The following is a 20,279-nucleotide window of genomic DNA, read 5'->3' on the forward strand; positions in this document are numbered from 1 at the left end:
AATGTCTCAAATTAGGTATTTTGCAGCTTCTTGGTCCATGAACAAATGTTCAGTAAAACCCGTTTTTTTAAACTATCAGATCCTGATTTATTTTTCACATGCAATTTTCATTGTTTTTACAGTGCCCTATTTGAGCTAAAATCTTGTATCTCTGTGTATTAAAATATACTTCCAAAATTAAACATTAAGGAGCCATTACCTTGACAGTGAACAGATACTATCTGTCTGCCTCAGTCTAATTTTTCAGCCTCTCAGCTCAGCACAGTCCATGGCTGCACTGTGAATTTTCCAGGAACCCATTAATCAGTAACTACTTGATATTAAATGGGTAAAGCTGCTCTACTCTTATCTGTAATTAAAGATAATGAGGGGGAAGGTGCAACTCATGGAGAATGCAAGTCCCAGCAGGCAAGGTATCATTCAGCCTCACACTCTAGTGTACAAAGAAGCCTTTCTCCAGTGGCATGCTTAAACATTTCCTTCTGTTAGACTTACATACAGAATCTGTGTTATATATTCACCTGTGGTCTTGCTTCAGCTGCCTCTGCAATGTTTCAGGATGTTCTCAAAGTGTTTCTACAGACATTAGTCTTGCCGTTGACAGGGCAGTGCAGCAAATGGCTGGGGAACATTGCCTGGATAGCATCTTTTGCAAGGGAAAAGGAATCAAATGCCGTGGCTATTTCAGAAGATAATCCATAAGGCTGGTAATTGCACCCTTTAAAAATGCTGCAAGCAGCAAAACTTTCAAAGGCTCAAGTCTAATATTCTTACTTGCATTGAAGAGAATAGTGCTACTGTATTCATGAGAGTTTCTGCTTTAGTCTAGAGACCATTTTAAATTGGTGCTATTGTGTGTATGCTTGAATCGTGACAGGATTGTGGCTCTGGGAGGAGTAAGGTGCTATATAACACAAAGAAGACTTAATAGTACTTGTCAGATAATGAAATCAGCACAAAATGCCCAGAACAAACAAATTTCTATCAAATAATGCAGATTTTAGGACCTGCAGGAGGAAGTGACTACAAGGACTGAATAAAATATTTGTTAAGAAAACAACAAAAAGAGACAAAATTAAAACCAAAACAAAAGACAAAATTTATTTATTGTGTTTTATTCTGTCTGGCTATTGAATTTATATATAGATTTCAATCCAATTAATTTTGCCAGGCTTTTTAAAAATTAAACTAATTTCATTGCAATGTGACATTTCCATTTGACATAATTTACATGGATTTCCAATAGATTCAAAAGTTATTTGCAAATATATTAACCAAAGAAAATGGCAGAGCCTCTTTTAAAAGCTTTCAGAGAATACAGTACAGAATCTTAAGATTTTCTTTCTGCATATAAACAAGTAAATATTAGGATACTACTGTACATAAATAAAACCTGTATTTTATATTATTGACCTATGTTCTTACTTTCAGACAATTGCCTCATATGTTTATGTAGCATTTTTTTCCCCTGAAATATTTTCCATAAAACTTGTCTGTATTTACAGTAAATAACCATAATTACCTACTGTGCTTTCAGCAGCCAAAAGCTGAATTGGCTAGAAACATCAGATGAAGATTCTTGGAATAATGGTATGACTAAATGACATCAACTTGTGTATACTACTTCAAAATAGTGAGAGGAATTTAATGGCATTTATCAATTTACAAAATGCAACTTAGTGTTGGGTCTGAACTGCTCTAAGAGTTGGATAAGCCCTGCAATTACAGCCAAGCCATGAGTTATGGAACATACATTCTGCAAAACTACAGTACTTCAGTGTCTGCAGTGGTGTTAATAAAACTATATTGATTTCAAATGGGTAGCAAGCCAAATAACTCTTCATGTAGCAAACAAGCCTCAGCTAGTGCCATCTCAAAAGCCTGCATGCACTGACTCCAGGTTTATACACTACAGTAATTTCTTCCAGCTTCTCTCACTCCCTACAGATCCGAAACACATAGTATATTTAACTGTCTGCACACTAGACACAGACAGCTCTAATCCTCTTTTTTCAGAAGCTCATACTAGTTTGAGGATGTTTTGCAGTTCTGCATCAGTGACCAAAGAATCAAATGGTTGTCCATAAAACACAGTTTGTTGCTAGAACACTATGTAAAGACAACATTGCTGGAAAACCATTCCAGTAATATTTTTCCATTATAAAACAATGGATAAAATAAGTGTCTTTAATTACATATATTGATCCACTATGTTCTAAGTATGCAATGTTCCATATATATAGCAATTTTATGCTGAAGCTCCTATAGCACCCAATTCAAAGTCACTCCTACTGAGGCATGATTTTAGTAATAGCTATTAGAGATAATTATCCATATACCAGACTGTTTTTGTTGTTCCTACAGAAGTCATATCAATTCACTAACATAAAAGGAAAAAATATATTTCACTGAAATACAAACAAAAATACCTAGCACCAAACTTTTAAGCTCTGTCTTAGGGTCCAATCCTGCACCCTTGTCTCATGCAAATACTTCTATTTAAATAAAGTAATCCAGCTTTTTGGGGGGTTTTGTTTGTTTGTTTTTGCTAAAGACCATCTGTGCAAGTCCAGATCTGCACACAGTACTTACATTAGAGCATCTACATTTGTCTGTTTTGGGTCTATGATAGAAGAAAACCTGTGTATTTAGAATTTATTTATTAATTTCATTCCTGTTAATATGGAGGCTTAATAAAAGATCAGCAAACTGCATCATGCTGGGGCAGAAAGGACTTTCCCCTGCCTCTCTGAGTATAGAAAATAATGAGAATAATAAGCTATTCCATCCAGCTCCTGTGAGATTCTTGGCAACTTGTCCCTTAACTGTAACCTCTTTTACTGTAAAAACATTTCTGAACAGGTAGTCTGTGACATGGGTGAAATGCAAATGAAATTTAGCTATTTTACCTTTTACCTCTCTCTTCCTAGCTGCTGCAGTAGGCTATATCTGTCTTGCTCTGACAGTAAATGCTCTTTTCTGGGTTTGCAGGTGGATGCTTAGCACACTCGCATCTAGAAAGGCTGGTGAGATTACTGGAGAACCAGCTCACATCCCCCTTTCTTAAGCTAAAGAGGTTAGGACTGGGAAGCAAAGGGCCATTCCTAAGTAGTCATGACCACAGAACAGAGACAGGCCCTGCTAGAAATCATGAAGGTGGTACGTGTGGAAACTCGGGAACCGCCAGAGTGATCCACATCTCATTCATGACTTGTCTGCTGGTAGGATGTTCTGAGGAGACTTGTTATGATCATTCTCAAGTAGCCTCAGAGATCAAGACCAAATTCCAGCATCCTCAGACATGAGATAGAAGGTTCTTGTGCTTTTAAGTGTTTTTTACTAATATATTTAAACATTGCACCAGTTCACCTCTTACAATGCATCAGTTGAGTGCTTGCAAGCTACAGAACTTGCCTGAAGGAAAGTGAAGACCTCTGCAGAAGTCTGCAGGACAGGATGTGATTTCCTGAAAACATCTGACTTAGTCCACGCACTTAAATCTCATGGACACATTTAAAAAGTTCCATTCACAAGTGTTAGATGATGCAGCTTCTGTGCCCTCTGGACAGCTGCCATATTTAATCAAGGACAAGAGAGATACTCAGATGGTGACAGGTGAACATGGCAGGGAGGAGCAGTTCCATAAATAAGAGGGTAGCCCAAATCCAACCTTTGCTGAAAGTTGAAATACGAGAATCTCTTTGTAGACATTAGGAAGTCAAAACATCATCACTTTTTTTTTTTTTTTTAAGTGATAAGATGTGTAAAGTTTAAAATCTCTTACTTGATATTACAAAATTAAAATGACAACAGTTGGTAACATTGTCTTGTGGTGAAGGGGAGGCATTCTGACATCTCACATGAAGCCTTCTGAAGTCAAGTAATATATACTTTGTAAATACTCTTAACAAATTGTTGCATTATCATAAAGTATGAGAAATAACATAGCTGCCCTCTAAACTGAACAAAGAATCTCAATTTATCTTCTCTGTAACAAACATATGCTAATTAAAATTAGACAGTGAATTTGCAGAGACCTTGTCAGATTGTGCTGTTGTAACAATAAATGAACATTGCAAATGAAAACCAATATTTAGGAATGTGTATGGCAAGAGAGTCCCACTTACAGAAGACAAGTCACTGTGCAGTATCAGTGAGCATCCTTACCTTTACAGAAACATCTTTATTTTTTAGGCACTTTGCTATCATATTTGTAGTGACTGTCCTTCTGGCCAACTTGAAACTGAAGAGCTCCAGAACCAAAACCTCACAGTTTGAAAACGCAGAACTGTAAGTTTTATCTATAAACTGGGCACAGCAATGGGTATGTAATACAAAGAATATCCATGCATTTGCTACAGAAATTGGGATGCTGGAGTTAGCTATGGGAGCAGGTCAGACCAAATAGAGCATTAACTTGTTCTAGTTATTCTGCTTACAACACTTGAGCTGGATCATTTAGAGTCAGCTTAAATATATGTCAACATTGTGGAGACACTCTTGCTGACCTTTGGCTTACATGTAAAGTAAGTTTTGTCAATTAATCAATGGGAACCTTGTATTACAAATAAGCTTTCATCTTTCTGTTGTCTGCAGGAAACAAACAGTGACTTGTGTATGTGATACCCTAATGCACTCCTGGAAAATTATGACATAGGCAATTAATTTGTTTAATACTTTTGTTGTTTAATACTTTTTGTAAGCCCAGGATCTTTCACGCTGACCCAACCAAATGGGGTTCTCTCTCCTTCAAGAATGGGAAACCTGTGTTTTTATCTCTGTGATGTTCCATCCATAGCATTTATGTTTAGCATAATCCTCAACCTATGTTGCTAGCTCACAAGGAATTTTTTTTTTTTAAGGCTGAGATCTGCTCTGGCAATGTCTTCAGCCATGACAATCCCAAAAGAGATGCTACAAATCAACTTTGTCACCAGGGTATGAAGTCATATTATCAGCAGTTATGCTCCCTGCTTCCAGGAAGAGACCTGCCTTTGGAAGTCTTCAGCACACCACCATAGGAGCACCTTTTGGGCTGATCATCTTTGTGCTTACTCCTGTTTTGCAGTAGATTTCACACACCAAGTTACTTGTGAGGCACATAACAGCCTTATGCAGGCATGTTTCAACCAAAATAAATAATATTAGTATAAAATAACTGGTCATATGCCTAAGAGCAGAAGTCCTTCATTTGACCGTGGCCGAAATTAACGTTTGTTGCAGAAACAGATTTCTTACAGTCATATTGCAAACAAATGCATATGCACAATAGGAGAGAAATAAGTCCTTGAGGTGGGCTCTGTGATGTCTCCAATCCCGCATTGCACAGGTAAGAGTCATGTCTGTAATTGCATTCAAGCCAAGGCACTTGGCCCAAATGGCTGCATCTAACCACCTGTGGCCCAACCTAGGCTTGTTATGTGTGACGACTCCATTCTGGTTGTGTGGGATAAACACAAGACAGGGCAGCACTGCCAGCCTTTTGTAGCCAGAGTGACACAACTAATGCAAAGTTCTGGGAAGGAGACAATACTAGAGAGAGCACTCCATGTCACAGCTTTACACGTCAGCTTTCAGAAAGCACACTGAAAACATATATCCAGCATCTTATAAAAGCACCATTGAAAGGTTGAACAGAGAGCACCGCATACACAGAATTGTGATCAAGACAGCAGACAGGAGCTGTTCAAGGAGCCATGGAGAAGCACACAGCCCAGAAGAATCCCCGCAGGATGGATTCCCTGAAGGCACGATAGACAAGGGCTTAGAGCACAAGGTCCTCAGCCAGTGTTACGGTGGGGATAGTCCAGTTCCGGGTGACTCATGAGTATGAATCCCTGCACTTACTCATCCCTCACCTCTTGTATCCTGCTATATATAAGCAAGCCTGCAATTTATAATAGTAGAAAAATGGAAGCAACTAGTTTTTCACTGTTGACATGGATAAAGACCACCACCTCCCTGAATGCTCATTGTCAGAAAAGTTCAGTTCTTGAAAAGAAGCCTAATAAATCTTATTGCAAAGCTTAGTCATTGTAGCTACATTACTGGGCTTTTTAGAGGATGTTTGTGGGAGACTATTGCTATTGTAGGACTGATTGAAGTGCAGTACATTTTAATGTGTCTCCATAAAGCTGTTTCCAACTTAGACAAGTAGATGTTGGGGTTGTCCCTTTGAACTTTTGAGTTAAACAAACATGGTATGGAAAAGAGTATGGAAGTACAAGCTACTCAGTAAAAAAGGCACTGTAACTGATCTAACCATGGTAAGTAGGTACATGCTTGTGCTACAAGTATCTGTGAAGAATCTATTTCCCTCTGTGACTGGGAAAGCAATTTTGCATTTACCATGGTAGAAAGAGGTGACTGGTTTAGGTATGTAGTGAGAACTGGTTTAGCTCTGTGGTGAGGATAACTCCCATAGGAGACACAGATTCATGGAAGAGACAACCAAACTCCATTTCTGATTTCTACCAGTTACCAGAAGGAAATGAAACCAGATCTTTTCACTAGTGTACACACATTATACACACATTAAAGCTTGTCTTGGCCTTATTGGGGCTATTTGATGTGAGATCTTATTACATAGTTGGCCAGAAAATGGAGGCAAAGATATAGACTGTGAAGCTTCCCCAGAAAAGATCACCAGGTAACAAATACATCATTTTGGATGCTGATATTTTACTGATGAATATGGTGAAAGGGGAAAAACTAGAAATGAAGAAACAAGTGGAAGAGACTCCCTTTACAGTCAGATTAATCTATTTGGGGATTATGTTGGAAAAGAATTTCTATCCAATGTATTACTGAAAAGGAAGCATTGGCAACAGCCATAAAGGAACAGATCTGACTTCTGGGAAGATGGAACAAGAACAGAAGCTTGAGCCTTTGTCAAGAGATGTAATTATGTACTTAGGAACCTTGGAGTGAATTCTGAAACATTCTTCTTTAGCGAGATTGTAGGGGAGTTACTGATTCCCCTGTGTCCTTGTCTGAGAGGGTAATTCCTTTTTGCAGCATTTAAGAGTCCAATGTACAGGGGTCTCAACGGCAGGCAGACATCCTGCAAGCAGCACTCCAAAATCTGAGCTCCCAGTGTGAGGCTGTATAAGGAAGGTTAAAAATAGAAACAAACAAAAAAAAAAGAGAGGGGGAGGGATTTTACTGTGGAAAACAAAAGTCTGGGGGTCTCAAGGAGCAGCTGTCAGAACAGGGGAAAGAATGAAGAAAGGACCTGAGTCTTGGGTCCCTTATTCTGAACTCACAATCTTGATCCTGCTCTGAAAAACTGCAAAGAGAAATTTGACACCCCCCCTTCATCCTCTGCCTTGCTGATCTTGATGGGGGCACTTCTAGAGTTATGTTTGATTTCTTCTTGTGCACCTGAAAATTTTACCATCAAGAGTTCGGTGTTATTCTGGCTTTACCTCTTATCCATAAGCTGGTATTGAAATTGAATCTAGTGAACCTGACAAAACCTCACATTATTACTGTTTCTCCAAAAGACTGCAGTCATCATGTAATGAGTAAGACAATCCTTAGAGGATAACTACATCTTGAGATGTATTTGGGAACTTCAGGAGATGAATGGTATGCCTGCCACTGAGTTGCTGGAGTCAGACTGAGTACGACATATACAAACCTGCACCCCTGAGCAAGGAACAGACAGCAAGCACATAGTTAAAAACTGCAGAAATTCTCCAGACTTAGCACAACAGATCTTCTGAAACATGGTGCATCTTATCTTTGGCCTTAGAGAGTCTGATGTAGAAGAAGAAAAGAGTCAAAGGTGAACTTCATGAATTCACATTCAAGGGAACAGAAATAGAAATTCTTTTTGAGGGAAAAGCTCCAGAAAGGAAGACTGATACAAGCTTTATAAAGCACTGCAATAAAGTGGAAGCAAAGGGTTTGCTGCAGCTGTGGAAGCATGGCAGGATAGTCAAGAACAAGATGGATGTATGACTGGTCTCAAAGGAAGAGAGTTATAGATCAGTTGCGCTGCACTGTCACATGAGGTCAGGATCCATGAAGTTTGAATCACCCTGCAGGCAGAGTTTGACTACACACTTGCACTGCTCCTCAGAGCTGTACCACTTAAAGGCGAAGCCCATAAATCAGTACACTTCTTTCAGTCATGAGTTTATTTCTAATAAACCTCTGTAACCAGATCTGTTTTGCTCTTTGCAGTACCAAGTGATGTTGAATGCTGGCCAGTGATCTGAGAAGGACTGACTCCATCTGGTATAAAAAATCTCAGTACCAACTGAGCTGAAACGAAACCTATTTCAGCTACTATGGAATAAACCAACCGCAGTTTATGTACTTTTTATTTTGAATTAAAAATAGACTATTCTTCAAGCACATGCCAGATTATTATGTATGTGCATGTATTTGACTGGTACCAAGTTTGAACTGTAATATATACTTGTGTCCAAGTTATATGTGTATGTTTATATACATGGGGATATATGCACACATGTACACATAACTGTGTACAAAGGCATTTCACACAATGCCAGTTCTCTGCTATTGGATTATTCTTGGACTACTCTTGAAGAAAAGAGAAGTATCAACTCAGTACCTACTTATTTCATCCAAGCACTGTACTTTTTCTTTAATAGTAACAGAGTTATTTGGCATCTTTAAAAAGCCAGTGGCTTTCAAACTCCTTGTCAGAGCCCCAAGAAGTTCTCGGTTGCCCTCTTGCTCCTTTTACCAGAGGAACAAGGAGGACCCAGGCTAAATCCCATCATCTCTTCTGCCTCTTTTTGCCCTTTGGCAGTGTTCTTTTACAGAGACTCCATTATTTTGATTGTAAAACCAGCAAGGCATGTTCCATATCCTTGCTCAAGAAGACAAAAAAAAAGGCAATTGTTCATATACATGGAAAAAAAATTAAAGGAAAATATTTAAAGGAAAACTAAATAAAGCCCAAACAAAAATGGGATTCATCCACTCAACACAGTACATAATTTTTCTTATATAAGTCTTTAAAAAAAGATTCAACACTATTAAAGTTAGACTGAACATTACGCCAGTGCATTCATTTGCATAACTTTTTGCAACATGACAATTGCCTGGTGTGTGTTTGTGTAGGTGTATGTGTGCACGTGAGGCAGCAAAGCAAGAAGGCTAAGGGTGTCACGTGCCACTTTAAAGCCGTATTTCACAAACAATTAAGCAAAACCCCTACAAATACCAATACACGTCTCAAATATTGCAAGTCATATTCTACAGCCCTTGACGTAAAAAAAGAGAAAAAGCCAACATAATTAATTCAAGTACATTTGAAGTAGGTCCCTTGTGAAGTACTGCTGCTGGCGCTTCAGCTGCAATGGATGTGGACAGAGCTCCCCAAAAGACACAGAAGTGGGCACACCTTCCCCAGCCCTGCAAAGTAAGTCTGAGTTGAGGTACAGTGATCCATGATTTGCTCAACTTTGTGGATGCCCAAACTTGAATGATGCTTGAAAAACATTCTGAAGCAAATGACAGATAATAATATCTTCAGAAGAAAAGCTAGTTTTGAGTAAAGGCAGTCTTTTTGGTATGTAATCCTATCAGGATGACAGGCATGGCACTCCTTCCCAAATTCTGGTTGTCTGGGAGCTAACAATAAAGAAGCCTTCACGTTGTCCTGGTTGTCATTCAGACCTGACGTACCCTTTCCCATGAGCCTCCAACCACCACCCAGAATAACATGGCAGGCAGCACACCCTGGCTGAAACTTATGCTGCTTCTCCACAACTTTTGTCCTCTACTTCACTTAGTTACTCAAAAGGAGAAGCCCTTCCCTCTCCATGTTTCACGTGTTCCTTGGAAAATACTAGCGGATAAATCTGCCTGCTGGAATAGTTAAAGTCTGGTGAAATCCCTGTGGTGCTGCAAATCCCCTATGCTCTCATAGTCATTCTCTCCTGAAAGAGCAGTGTGGTTGGTGTTAGGCACAGACAAGGTCCTGTCATCTTCTTGGCTCACTGACTGGATAGCTTCATAGTCAGGCTCCAGCTCCCCGTTTGGTCTGTCTGCTGATTGAGGCACAGTGGTCGTATTTAGGGTGTTTTCAAAGTCCTTCACACTTGCATAGAGGCCACTGCAAATCGACGGGGACCTCTGAGATGCAATTTCTTGAATACAGGTGTAAGTAGAATCCACTGCCTTGATGGCCTGTCCCGGCTTACTCACCGACGAGTACATGGCTGAGATCTAGGAAGAGGAGACACACACTAAGTATTTAAGCATGGCGTAAAGCTTGTGTGCCAGTTTGTACCCCTTCTACCACAAGGATGCCTGCTGCTTATAAAAAGACAGGATCTTCTTATAAAAACCCATCCTTTCTTACAAAAAACCCACCACATTTCTTACCAAAAAACTCCCACATTTCTTACAAATAATTTATGTTCTGGCATGCATTTATAAATTGATTTTCTTTCAAAAAAGAATGCTTTATACAAGAGGTTTATAAATGTAGAAATTCTTTGAACATAAATCCCCTGCAGGCAAACTGGACATGGGACAAAAGGGAATGGCTTTGTGAGCAGGGGCTCTTGAAAGATTTGCTATGGTCCTGGAGCCAGCTTGGGCTCTGTGGGGAGACAGGGGTCAAAGGGATGATCACGTTTGGCTGCTGTAATGTAGGTGGATGCTGTCTGATCCTTGAGCTTTTAAAAATTATTATTTTTATGCTCAAGCAAGTGCACAAAGGTGACCCCTAATGAAGAAGGGAAGGAGAAGTCCATGTCCACACACAGCCCTCTGCTGAGGGCTTGCTGGGTTGGTGCCACTCGTGACTCCCTCTCCCCGTCCAAGTGTATACTACCCCTTGCACAGGGGTTCACTCTTCTCTGGTACCTAGTAACACAATTGCAACATAGCTCTTCTGTTACATTTAAAGTCCTTCCCAAACATGCAAGGACACTCTGGATTTGTATCAATCCACTTAAAACAGTAGATTGGTATAATAATGTCCATTACCATTAATTAACAGTGACTGATGCAAATGAACCACATCCCTTTATCAATTCTGTATTTTTAATTTTTTTTATTTTTTATAAAGAGAGACATCCAATTGCAGATGGCAGTACTTCTTACTTCGTAATTATTTTAGCCAACCAAACAAAAATGGTTTTTCCACTTATCCATACTTCAACCCTTTCCAGCATTAAATTACATGAACCCAGTTCAAGGATCAATTTATTCATTAATGTCTGGGTGCATTTCTCCCAGCAGAAAGCATTAGCTCACCCAGCTAAATGCCAGGCCTGTGTTTACTTTTGTGTCTGGAGAACATATTTATAAATTGGATGGGTGTATTGGAGATGATCACAAGCAACCTTATTTCTTTTTAACTTTCCTGTCTTTGTTTCAATCTTCACAATTTATTTGACTCACAGACTTTTTAAGAACAGTTTATGCTTCAGTGCTTCTATTGTGCTTCAGTTTATTTCCCAGAGCCCCAAACACTTTGCATGGACAACATGGAGCATGTTTCAAAAGGCTGCTAGTTATTATTATTCTTCAGTAGAGCTTGCCATCCAAATCAAGAAGCCACCCTAAGCCACTTTTGGCCTCCCATTATTTTCTTTCACCATTTTAACCTATTGACCTGATAGAGCCATATGCTGGAATGTATCTGATTTCAGGGATGTGGCAGTGCCAACTCTGCAGAGAAACCTCAGCTTTCATTTTCCCTGCAGACAATTTTCACCTTTCTTGGGTCCTGCTTGGTCATGCAGAGCTTATGCTAATCTCTGCCTGAAAAATGTCTCTCGTTAGTTATTGAATTTCATGCAAGAAACCTACCTCATCTTCTGTAAGAGATGGATCTTCCTCTCGAGACTTGTAAGATATCGAACTAAGCCTCTGTAAAAATGGAAGAAAAGAAGACAAAAAAAAGGCTCATTACCTCAGTGTGAAGCCTATAATAAAACCCTCCCGTTTACAATCAATACATTATATTTTATTGTCATTAGCTCACTAGTTCCATTTTACATAGCTAATATCCCTAATATCCAAAGTACATCTCTGGAGGTAACAGCCCTGAGGTTATTAGAGTTTTTTATTGTATCGGCTCTTATCCTGACCTGAAAAGGGTAAAAATTATGTAACAAAACAAACTCTGCTCTGCTGTATCCCTGCCTTTACACTTCTAATGAAGCAAGAGTCTGCAAAGGCTTTTGAACAACTAAAAGTCAGCTGCTGTGACACACTAGTTGGCCTTCCATGTGATTTTCAGATATGCTTTTAGATAACAAAAGAACAATCCTCACTGGCACCCTCCTGACGATTATTACCCATCATGCAGGGGCTCCTGGAAGTGCTGCAAGGGAGGCACCACATCCTCCTGCGCCATGAAATGCAGCAGCTGTGAGGAGGTGCACAGCTGCACTGCTGGTCAGACCAGGCATGGTGAACAGCTGCTGCAACCCACCCCTGAGACTGGGAGCTCCACCCTCAAAGCATCTGCCTGGATCCAGCTCCCACAGTAAAGTTACTAAAGGATGGAGGGCTTGGTTTGGTATCAAGTCTAACTTCAAGCATGTGAAGTGACATGTAAAAATCCAGTCACAAAATACTGAGTGAGCAGCATTTTGCTCTTATGAAAAATGTCTTAGGACCTGTATGGCAATGAAGACTCTGGCTACTTCACAGTGGCCATCCTTCCCTCTGGGGTGAGTAGGTTTTGCTGGAGTCCTGCTCCACAGGGATCCAGAAGGAGCCTTACAGCACTGTTTGAAATGGGCCTCGTTCTGGAGCTTCATGCAAACGCTCTGCCTAAAATACTTCAGACTTCTTCCAGTGCAGACCAAGGTGAAGTAGAGCTATTTTTAGCACAGTCAATCAAATAATCCAGGCACATACTAGACAAACGAGGCAATCAAAAATCCAGGCACATACTACACACAAGATTTTTTTTTTCCACAGAGGCTCATTACAACAGATTCTTTCCTACTTCCATTTTTCTTGGTATTTTTACTTCTGGTAAATACCAGGCTTCAAACCCCTGGGGCACTTCTGCTGAAGACCCTGGCCTAGAGAGCACTGCAGTCTGCCTGATTCTCTCCAGGGACCTTCCCCCACAACTAAGAACTTCCTTGTTTCTTTCTCATCTTCTGGAGAATGTGCTCTTTAACCAGTGGTTTGTTTACTCACAAAAAAACCCCACAAAAAAAACAAAACAAAAAAAAAAGGAAGAAAATGGAGAAGTTCAAATGTAGCTTAGCCCTTTATTAGATCTGTTTCACTACAGCAGCTCAGTTCAGTCTTTCTTACTTGCAGGATATTTTTTTGTGTTGAAGAATAAATTAGTATTTTCATCCTCACACACTAAAACAAGTATGTGTTTGCAAAATTCATTAGTGAATTTGCTTCCTCTCATCAGTGTATCTATAACCACTATGTATCAGGACCCCTTCTACAGATTCCTACTTGGGTACTGACAAGCACCCAGGGTGCTGGCAGTCCTGTTCTTGTTTCCCTGTGACCAAGCATTCCTTCTAAATGTGAAACCTGTGACGTGTCAATTTTGACGTCAGAATTGTCATCTTGGAAACTAAAAAAATACTTGCTCCTAAACATTTTTTACCTAGCAATATTACAAATCATGCTTGAAACCTCAACAGCAGCAACACAAACAGCATGTATCCTTATTTGCCTTCCACTTTCCTTCTGTCCTTTGACAGCACTTGACTTTTTGCTCTTTGGCTCAGATGTTGCTCCTGAGTTGGGCACCAGAACAAGATGACCATTCTCTTCTAGCACATTTTTAAGAGATGTTTTGCTCATCCTCAGGCTGCACAAGTCTGAAATCAGATGGCAGCAGGCAGATTTACACATGGAGAGCATATCTACCAGTGCTCATTCTGGAAAGACCCGGGTGAAAAAGGAGATCTGTACTTCATTTTTTTTTAATTAAAAAGGAAGAATTAAAGAAAAATCTATTCTGCCTCTCCAGTTTTATTAGAAGAGCTACACCCAAGTTTTTCCAAGTGATACTGATATTAAAGGCATCTTTTTTCCAAAAGGTTCTTTCCAAAACCTTCCAAAGGATTTGGCTGTGTCACAGCAAATAACCAATCTAGATAATTACTCTTCACCCATTTACTGCATGTCTGGCACTTTAAAGGATCCTTTATCTTTTTCATGCTGTTATATACTGCTTTCTGGCTTGATCAACCCAGTTGTCTCCCAAATGAGTGTGCATCAGGAACCAGCATGGGCTGGGGATCATCCTGGCTGCCCTCTTTCACAAGGTGAGGCTGAAAGAACCTGGACGTGGTCTGTTTTCTGTCTGTGAGCAGGGAGAAGTCTTGGTCACACAAGCAGCCTCCCTGCTTGTCCCTTCTTGATGCCCTATTACACCAAAGCTTAATTGTAGTGAGACTCACATGACTTATACCCAACCTCTTTCTTCATCAGAGTCAGAGCAGAAGGTTGAAAAGTTCGGGATATGGATGTCATGTTAAGCAGGGCAGCTAAGCAGCCTCACAAGAGAAGAAGCAAAAAGAAATATCTACAGAGTATGTCTAACTACGAGAGTTATCAATATCACATACATTTCCATAAACATCTTGGTTTTGGTTGCCACATCGGAGAAAACGAGGCATTGCTCTGCATTGTTTGAAGGAGCAAAATAGAGGGAAAAATTATCATCATCACAACAGAAGAACAATCCCACAACCCCCTCCCCACAGAACGCCAACAATAATGACATTTATATATTCCATCAATTATCATTTCCAACTCTGCTGCAGCTGTAGCTCTCAAGGACAGGACAGGCACACGCTTCGATGCATAATGCATGTACCGAGCAGCCCAGACGGGAAGGATCGGATGTTGCCGAAGCTTTAACTCAGGGTGGCTTTAGCTCTGAATAAATTTTAATTAGACAAACTCCTTTTTTCTGGCACTTAGGGGACTGCATGTGTCACTTCTTGATTAATCCTTCAAAACCTGAACCACTTTAATCAATTCCCACTCCTTGCAGTTACTGACACTGTATACACAGCGTGCTGGGGAGCTACACACCGGCAAATGCTTCTCCTTTGTATCGGTGCCTGGGAAACACAATGATTTTCTGCAAGTCTTTTCACACCTGGTAGGAAAAATGTGGCTGTTATGGAAAGCTGTTCCTCTAAAAGTTTAATTAGAAAGTACATATGGCCTGAATTTGGGAGGGGGGGTGTTGGTAAATTATTGTTGACAATCACATCTTAATTTTTTACTTAGCAAGCTCATTATTTGTAAGGTTGTGCCCTGAAGAGTCCAGATAAACAATTTTTACATTATGAGTAGTCTCCAGTTTACTAATTTTGACTCAGTTGTCCTTTCTAAGTTACATGGTTATTTAACAAGGTATTTTTCTGCCCTCTGCCTGGATTATTGAAATACCTCAAATAAGAGAACAACCAGAAACAAGTAACAATACCTCAGCTCTGCCATAATTTTCCAGGTAAACATTTACATTAAAATGTCACATTGCATATTAAGGATTTTTTTCAAATTTTCATCAATACCTAGTATTTGAGGACTCAGACACCAAAATTATATTAATCTCCTAAAACCACACTTCTTTCATTCACAATTAATAATAGGTTATCTAACCTAGTTATGAAAAATGCAAACTCAACAGTTTATGAAAACTCTGTGCAATGATCTGAAAGCATCCTTAAAATTAACTCTGGTGAAAAACTAAAAATGGGAAAATAACTTGTTGAAGATGTCATCATTCTGTTTTTCAAGGAGTTCACCACTGACCTGTCTGTAGGCTGGGAGCCAGAATAAGCTGCTGAGAAAACACAACTTTTTGCTGCGATTTCAGCAGATAGAAATTACTTTGTTTGCGTGTGACATACAGAATTTGACAATACAAAAGCCTACAGTTGCAATCTCTCTTTCTGTCCCTCTCTCCTGCAGAGAGAAAGCAGATGAGTGGCTTTAAGCAGATGCCTAACACTTGCACAGCTAAGTCAAGGTGGTGCAACAAAGGAGGCACATCTGAAGTTAGGGCACCCACCAAGAATGTCTCCCTCTCCTTTTTGCAGATTGAGGTTTCCAAAAAAAAAAGAAAAAAAAAAAAAGAGAGGATGCTGAACAAGATACAGATGCTGACAGAGATACTGGATACCTATTCTAATAGCTCCCACAAGTATGATACCATTAAGCAAAGAAGCAGAAGCCTCCTATGCAATTTCTGGATAATATTTGGGAAAAGCCTTATGAAGTGGATACTGCAAGAATCCAAAATATAGGCTCCAACAGAATGAGTACATGCCTACAATGCAAAGACTACACTGTACATTTTCATATTTCCGTATTTTACAGTCTTACATCAGTTGGAGTGTTGTTTTGTTTTGTTTTTCCCCTGGTATTTTTTTGTTATTTTACAAAAAAATAAAATCCTCTCCCACCCGTATGTTCTGTATCATTATTTGGCTGTTTGACAAGTACAAGGATTTGCAGTATTTACCTTCTCTGGTTTACTTGCTCCTTCTGTCACTTCTTCTTCTTGTGCTTCTTTTTCTTGCACATTCTCATTTTCATCAAGAAGTTTCATGGGTACTGGAGGGGGAAGCTCATCCTCTACATCAGGTGTGTTGTCAAGAGGGCTTTCTGAATTAGCACTTTGGCGACTTTTTTTATTCCGGTCAACAGATGCATATTCTGCTGATTCAATTCTGCACTCAGGAATCTGATTCTGACCTTCAGAAACAGCCAGTGATGCCTTTGATTTGCTGTTACAGCTCCCTTCCATGCTGGCTACTGCTCCAACATCTTTTATTTCCTTCACAGTTTCATACAAGCAGTCTTCAACTATGTTCTCCTGAGAGGAGCTGTCTTTCAAGACTTCGTAAGGCCCTTCCATTCCAAGACCTTGATAATTTTCTGCATTTCTGGCTGAGATGATGGTTTCCATGGTGGTATTAGGGGGAATACTGGGTAGTTCCCGGCTCTGGTGACATTTTACAGACTTCCCAAGACTATCCTGTTGATCTAGCAGATCAGAGACAGACGTCTGTACTTCTTCATAAGGTTGGATGCAGGCAGTTGTACTGTCCTCTGAGAGTACTAGAGAAAATTACAAGGAAGTATTTAAAACAAATGTGTAACTGTAAGGTGAATTCATACTCTGTTCATCACTTTGGTTTTGTGTCTCACTGGAAAGGATAAATGATCCTAATGCTCAGAAATCTCTAGTCGTCATCATGCTTTTTGTATAAGGTTTCAGTTACAGAAATTTCTGCACTCTAGTGTTAAAATATCTTTCTTACAACATCTTAAACACTCTGTGCATCACCAAGTTACATTATATAGCACTGGCAACCACAGGAGAGCAGGGGATAGGTGGGTAGGTGCAGGTGTGTATGGATGTTCAGCTGTACTTGGTTGTATTGAATGCTTACAGACTGCTCAGCAGTCTCAGATGGGCAATGCTGGTGGGAGGCCTCAAACAAAGAGCCTTTTAAAAAAGCCTTGTTTGATTTTCCTCTTTTCATTTCCCTGTCCTTTGGAATCAAAAAAAGAAAGTGCCTTCTTGCCTTCTCCCTAACCAACCCTCACCTTGTTTAACATGCTGGCCAAATTCTCATCAGCATCACACCTCGCTCAGCCCCGCCATGCTCAGCCTCCCTGCACACTAGACCAGAAGCTCCCCACTGGAAGGCTATGCCATGCTTCTCTTAGTCTCACAGCACATCATGTAGGCTGACAACCTACTAATGAGCCAGCCACATGCACGAAAGTGAAGACCAGGCTTCAGAAAGTAGTGTTAGGCAGAACATGTTATTTAAGTCCCAGAAGCGGGTCACCTGTCCCTGGAGGGTATTAGGCACTGAAATCTATGGGACTTCTCATTTTACAGTGCACGTTTGGTATTTGCCTGCATTCTGGGATGTATACATGGGCACAAACAAGCATGTTTCAGGTGTAACCTCATGTGACACCCTTTCTTTGACTAGCTTTCTTTTCTTAGAACAGTTCTTGTGGTACTCCCTCAGCCAAGTCAACCTATTCTTCCATTTCCTTTAGTGTGTTTGACATGATGACATAAAGTGTTGCTGAAGTAGTCAGTACGCTTGATTTGGTGGTTCCCATGGACATTGCTTTCTCTTGTGCTCAGGGTATGCAGACTCATGCAGTCAGCACCAGCAGGGAGCTGTATGCTGACAGCAAAACTCAGGATGGAACTGGAAGGATGAGATGGTCTGAATGGGAGATAGGAGGAGAAGAAAATAAAAACATCATTCTCCATTCACTTGGCTCCTACATACAAAGGGAGGGGAACAGGTGGAACAGGAAGAATTGTCCTGTTGCATCCTGACTAGGCCTCAAGGTGTCCTAGTTACTACCCAGAATGCCTGCAGACTTCCTGAGGAACATCAGGAACTGGCCTGGAGAAGCTGGAACACAGTTTCCCGTTCTGGTGCATGCTCTCAGGGATTTCTGTGCTATGCAGAGCACTGCCACAGGCCCCATAAAGCACTCACCCCAGCCAGCCTGGGGTGTATAATCAGAATTAATGAGAGCTCACATTTCCATGCTCCTGTGGTTATGGGTAGTGGCACAGAAGGGGCAAGCATAGATGAGGGGTTTGCATAAACACAAAGCTGGCAGGTTGGGTAAACGAAAAGAAACCAATGTTTGATAGTGTTCCTTCCATAGACCTGTCCCTGCTCAAAAGGCAAGCAGAAACAGCAAAATAAAGAACAATAAACAAGAAGAATGCCTAAAGTATAAATAAGAAATTGAAGCACACTGGTTCCTGTTATTCAGAAGGGTTGTTATGCAGAGTATAAACTGAGTAATATCAGATAGTCTGAAAACTGCACGACTTTTAGTAGCAGCTTTTACAGCTGCATGTGTGGTGACTCATGGCAAAGAGAATGCTTCCCTGCTGCAGGGCTTTGTGCATGAGTCCTTGGTGAGCCACACACCTACATATGCAACAAGCCCATGGACGGGAACAGTAATTAGCTGCAAAACCAAAGATGAAAATGCCTTTAGGTACTTGTCTCTCTGCACAGTGTGATGAGGAGGCAGGAGATGAGGAGCGCAGCCCATGGTGTCAGTGCCTAGTGTGGAGACAACAGTTGGCTCCCAGCAGCTCTGAGCTTAGACTGAGTTTATTTTTAGGAGCAGCCAAGTAAAATATTTTCCAGTAGTACTTCACTGTGAATCGTTTTCAGTGTTCAGCAAAGCAAAGACTAAGGAAAAAAAGAGAAAGCCTATTTATGTTGTGTGATTTCTAGAATGCAAAAATAAAAGTGACAGCCTTGCACAGCATGGGTGTACGATCCAAAGTTGTAGTCCCTGGAGGAGGACCTGAAATATTTCCACAGCCTCCAGGAATGAAGTTCCAAAGTACAACTGCATCTTCTGGTCACATGACAGATCCTGACTCCACAGCTGGCTAAGACTAGGGAATGCTGCAGTCTTTGCCTGATAGTCTGGTCATTCTGCAGATGTAGTTTGGTGGCCCAGAGGAGGATCTTAGCAGCTCCCCAGTGCTGGCTGGCAGGGAGGACTGGGAGACAGGGTGTAGGGCTCTACCAGAGCACCCCTGGCAGGGAGGTGGAGATGCAGCCTGAAATGCCAGCATCTCCATGGGATGGGCTACTGACTTTGCAGCATGGCAAACGTGCTTGCTGCATTTTTTAACTTGTTGGTAAGTTTTGTGTGAATTATGTCCTATGGGGAGAGGACTGACTGCCCTCCAGAGAGCTGCATGCCCAGCCACTCCAGAAGTGAAGAGAGGGAAACGCAGAATATTGGGGCAAATGGCATGACTGTGTGCTTGGAAAGCTGACAGCTAGAAACCTAAGACTTGAGGGGTCACAAAAGAGCAGCTGAGGTGGGAGCAAGGGGATGGTGCTGCTGGGGCTTCACTACTCACCCTCGCCATTGCTGAGGGCCCCGTTCTGCTCACTGCTTGGAGGGGGCTCTGTAGCTGAACTTGTGAGGGAGTGGCTGAACACCTCCTTGTCGGAAGGCTGCAAGACAAATTAGCGAAATATAACCACCACTGGATCAGAATAAAAGTTTGCATAAATAGATATGTGACGGATTTCATTCTGCTCTCGGAAGCTCTGACTCACAGGTATTGTTGGCAGGAGAGTCAAACCATGCTGACTGTACTCAAAGCTTTAGGTGCCTGTGTTTACAGATGTTAAAACAAATAAATGCAAGTATGTCCAGAGTGATCTCCTGTCCAACCTTTACAGCAAAGGACACTACCATGGCTTTAACCTATGGGAAGACAGCAGCTGACAAAGGGCATA

At 40.8% G+C, this 20,279-nt stretch overlaps 1 protein-coding gene across 8 annotated transcripts in view; it reads right to left on the reverse strand.

The window, feature by feature from the left end:
* Nucleotides 1-1,075: 1,075 nt before the first annotated feature.
* PAG1 (phosphoprotein membrane anchor with glycosphingolipid microdomains 1) overlaps nt 1,076-20,279 on the reverse strand; it is a 116,032-nt gene continuing 96,828 nt past the window's right edge. For all 8 annotated transcript variants that reach the window (XM_051612549.1, XM_051612545.1, XM_051612548.1 and 5 more), the window contains 4 exons: nt 19,895-19,991; nt 16,472-17,070; nt 11,806-11,865; nt 1,076-10,209 (listed from right to left, as the gene is read on the reverse strand). In XM_051612549.1, coding sequence (XP_051468509.1) covers nt 9,859-10,209; nt 11,806-11,865; nt 16,472-17,070; nt 19,895-19,991 — 1,107 coding nt within the window. In that variant the 3' untranslated portion in view covers nt 1,076-9,858. The remainder of the gene's footprint in view (nt 10,210-11,805; nt 11,866-16,471; nt 17,071-19,894; nt 19,992-20,279) is intronic.

Source organism: Apus apus, chromosome 2 (assembly GCF_020740795.1).
Source record: "Apus apus isolate bApuApu2 chromosome 2, bApuApu2.pri.cur, whole genome shotgun sequence".
Taxonomy (NCBI): domain Eukaryota; kingdom Metazoa; phylum Chordata; class Aves; order Apodiformes; family Apodidae; genus Apus; species Apus apus.